General features: G+C 31.4%; 1 protein-coding gene across 1 annotated transcript; it reads left to right on the top strand.

The window, feature by feature from the left end:
- Positions 1–359: 359 nt before the first annotated feature.
- LOC107801671 (protein TIFY 10A) lies at positions 360–2,119 on the top strand. Its single transcript, XM_016625034.2, has 2 exons — positions 360–617; positions 1,352–2,119. Exons 1-2 carry the CDS (start codon positions 464–466, stop codon positions 1,912–1,914), a joined length of 717 nt encoding a protein of 238 aa, XP_016480520.1. The 5' UTR covers positions 360–463; the 3' UTR covers positions 1,915–2,119.
- The last annotated feature ends 1,254 nt before the right edge of the window (positions 2,120–3,373 follow it).

The raw sequence follows: 3,373 nt of genomic DNA, 5'->3' as shown, positions 1-3,373 counted from the left end.
GTGACCGAACAACGCGCAATATACACAGTTGTATCTTTTTTTGAGACGTAAAAGAAAACGTGTTTGATTTATGGATTACTTTTGTTTTTTCTTTGTTCATACTTTAATAACTCCATTTCCTTTTCAAATCAATACCTTTTTTGTATTTGAACCAAAACAACCAAACAAACAAAACCACAAACAGAGTTTTACTACATTAATGTACTAAAAACCCCACGTGTTCCTCGTTCATGCATTAATTCTTACAACAGATAGGAATACCCACCCCACCCCCTCTTACCCACCCACCCCCATCACTCAAACCCCCTCCCCCCTATATCTTTTTTTCATATATAAATACACATTGTACTCAAAACAGATTCTTCATCAAACAGTTTCAAATTTATTTCAACTTACAAATATTCTCGAGCTTATTACAGATTCTTGATATATTTGGTTTTATTAGTTGCTACCGGAAAACAAAATGGGCTCATCGGAGATTGTAGATTCCGGCAAGGTCACCGGCCAGAAGTCTCAGTTTTCTCAAACTTGTAATCTTTTGAGTCAATTCTTGAAGAAAAAAGGTTCATTTGGAGATCTCAATAATCTTGGTATCTACCGCAGTTTTGAACCAATTGGTATGTTCTTTTTTTTTCTTCCCTTTTTACTCTTTATTTTATCCTCTTCTTGTCAAAATGTGAACTTTAAATCCATAGGTGTTTTCTGTTATCATTTGCTAGTTAGGGTGTTAGCTAGCATAACCTAGACGGAGCTAGAATTTTAAGTTTTATAGAAAATACAACTTATTGAGTTTTGAATAAATTATTTATATATATTAATTAAATTTTTTTAACAAAATATAGAATTTGAGCCAAAACTATTAGATTATGTTGAGCCCCGTACAATAGATCCGCCCATCTTAGCTAGTATTCCCTCTTACTTAATTTGTGTATCGGTGTTGAACTGAACACAAAGTCTAAGAAAAATTAAAAAAATTGAAACTTGTGAATTCATTTCAAGGATTTCAACTTTATGAGTTCTGAATTTTGGAACGATACTCTAAGTGCTAATAACTGGATTCTAAATATAACATTTGTATTTATTTGATAAATTTTTTAACACAAATATATCCTTTGAAAGGAGCTTCAGCTCCGCCCCGGCTTGTGATGCATAACATGATATTTCTGTGACTAAAAATGCTTGTCATTAAGAATAAAATAAAAAGTTTAAAGTTAAATATTGAAATGTATGATTCATTCTAGGAAAGGCTAAAAAGAAACAGTTATTCTAGTTTCAAAATTTCAGCTTTTTAAATATTTTGGAAATTGAGGCGTTTTTTTCTGATGTATTTTGGTCTTATTTCTTGAAACAGGAAACCAAACAACTACTACTATGAATTTATTGCCAATGATTGAGAAATCAGGTGATTCAGCTGAGAATAATTCTCAAAAACCAATGAATCTTTTTCCTCAAGAAGTTATTTCTACTGCAAAATCTGAACCAGAAAAGGCACAAATGACAATATTTTATGGTGGCCAAGTTATTGTATTTGATGATTTTCCAGCAGATAAGGCAAATGAAATCATGAAATTGGCTAGCAAAAAAAACAACAACAAACAGAATTTGGCTAGTAACATTTTTTCTTATGCAATGGTAAATAATAAAAAATCAGCTGAATCTGTTACTATCAATTCGACTCAAGAACTTCGTACGCGAACTCAGGTGCCAATATCACAATCCTCTGTTGCTGATTTACCAATTGCGAGACGAAATTCACTTACAAGATTTTTGGAGAAAAGAAAAGATAGAATTACTTCAACTGCACCATATCAGATTTGCAACAAAAAAGTAGCTGATTCTAAGAATGAGGAAAATAAGGCATGGCTTGGATTAGGTGCTCAATTTGTTCCAGTGAAAACTGAGCAGTTCTTTTAGTTATTTTGGTAATATTACTAGTAATTGACAAAGTATCTTTCAAGTTTTTTTTTTTTTTTTTGTCTTGGTTTCAAGCTTGATTGAAGCCAATATTATCTAACTAGATCTGATTTACTATTATTGAGAGATTTTTTGTAATTAAGACTAAGATTGTTTGTTCAGTACCTCATATGTATTTGATTTATTAACGTTCATTTTTGTTGCATTTTCATTTCTATTTCTTTTTTAAAAATTTGTTGTACGGCCCCAAAATCTTTTTCAAGATTTTGAAGGTATTTCTCGGAAATAATTCATTCCCTCCAAGGGAAGAGCTCAAACTGTTAGTTTCTATCATAGATAAGATAGCGATGAAGGAAAAGAAAAAATATAGATAATAAATGCATATAAAAGTAGAGGCGGACTCAAAATTTAAAAGTCGGATTACACTTTTCGATTTAACCCAAATTTATTTTCTATATAGAGTATTAACTATTAATATATTATTATTTTTTAAAAATATTTGTATGCATACATAAATTTTTTGCTGAACTTTAGGGGTGCTGGTGACCCTAATATAAGCATTCAAAAGTTTGTTATAACGGTTAATGAAACGGTGAAAATCATATTAGATCTGGGTTCTAAGTTTCAGCAAGGACAAAACATGATACCTTTGAATCGGTCACCACTATTATAAAATAAATTTATTTACCACTATTATAAAATAAATAAATAAATGCATATACAAAAACTAAAACTAAAGATGGTAATGGAAATAATCAACAAGCCACAATTGCAAGAGGGGTAAGGTCAAACATGCCTGCTTGAAATTTTATTATTTTCTTTTAATAATTGTTTATTATGATCTGTGATATGACTATCTTGTTGGCCTCCAATAATTGACCAAACACTATTTGAGAAAATTTTGCACGTTTTGCTTTGTCCTCCCCCTCCCCCCCCCCGGCCCATGCCAAACTTTCATAATGTTTAGACTACCTAATTGTAGTTAGATTTTGGTCTGGCTATTCATCTTCATTCAATTAATGCATCTTTTTTAGACCTAATTTGGAGTCTGGCTATCTATCTTCATTCAATTTATGTTAGCCTTAAAGCTAACCCTTGAAAGTGAGATTGAAATTTACCTATGGTGACCACTAACGGGTGCACTGAAATAGTAAGTATTCTGTCATCCTTAACGTGAATCTCGGGTTTGAGTCATAAGAATAGAGTCGCCTTTAGTATGCAACATTTAACCCTCGAAAGTGGAACTTTTCGGTGTAGATCCGAAGTAGTCGCGCCCCAAAGAGGATACCCCACTCAGAATCCTAAAAATGGAGTCGCCTATGCAAAATATTTTGAGTTAGTTGCTTTTGTAAAAACTTATTATATATATATATATATATATATAAAATTTCTCTAACAAGAAATTCAATTATACTCTTTTTAGTCTATGTAGCTCTACCCCTAAATTTTAGGTAAAAGT

This window comes from Nicotiana tabacum, chromosome 21 (genome assembly GCF_000715075.1).
Source record: "Nicotiana tabacum cultivar K326 chromosome 21, ASM71507v2, whole genome shotgun sequence".
Lineage (NCBI taxonomy): Eukaryota > Viridiplantae > Streptophyta > Magnoliopsida > Solanales > Solanaceae > Nicotiana > Nicotiana tabacum.
Note: the sequence above shows the minus strand (reverse complement) of the source record. Positions and strands in the feature narration are given on the sequence as shown.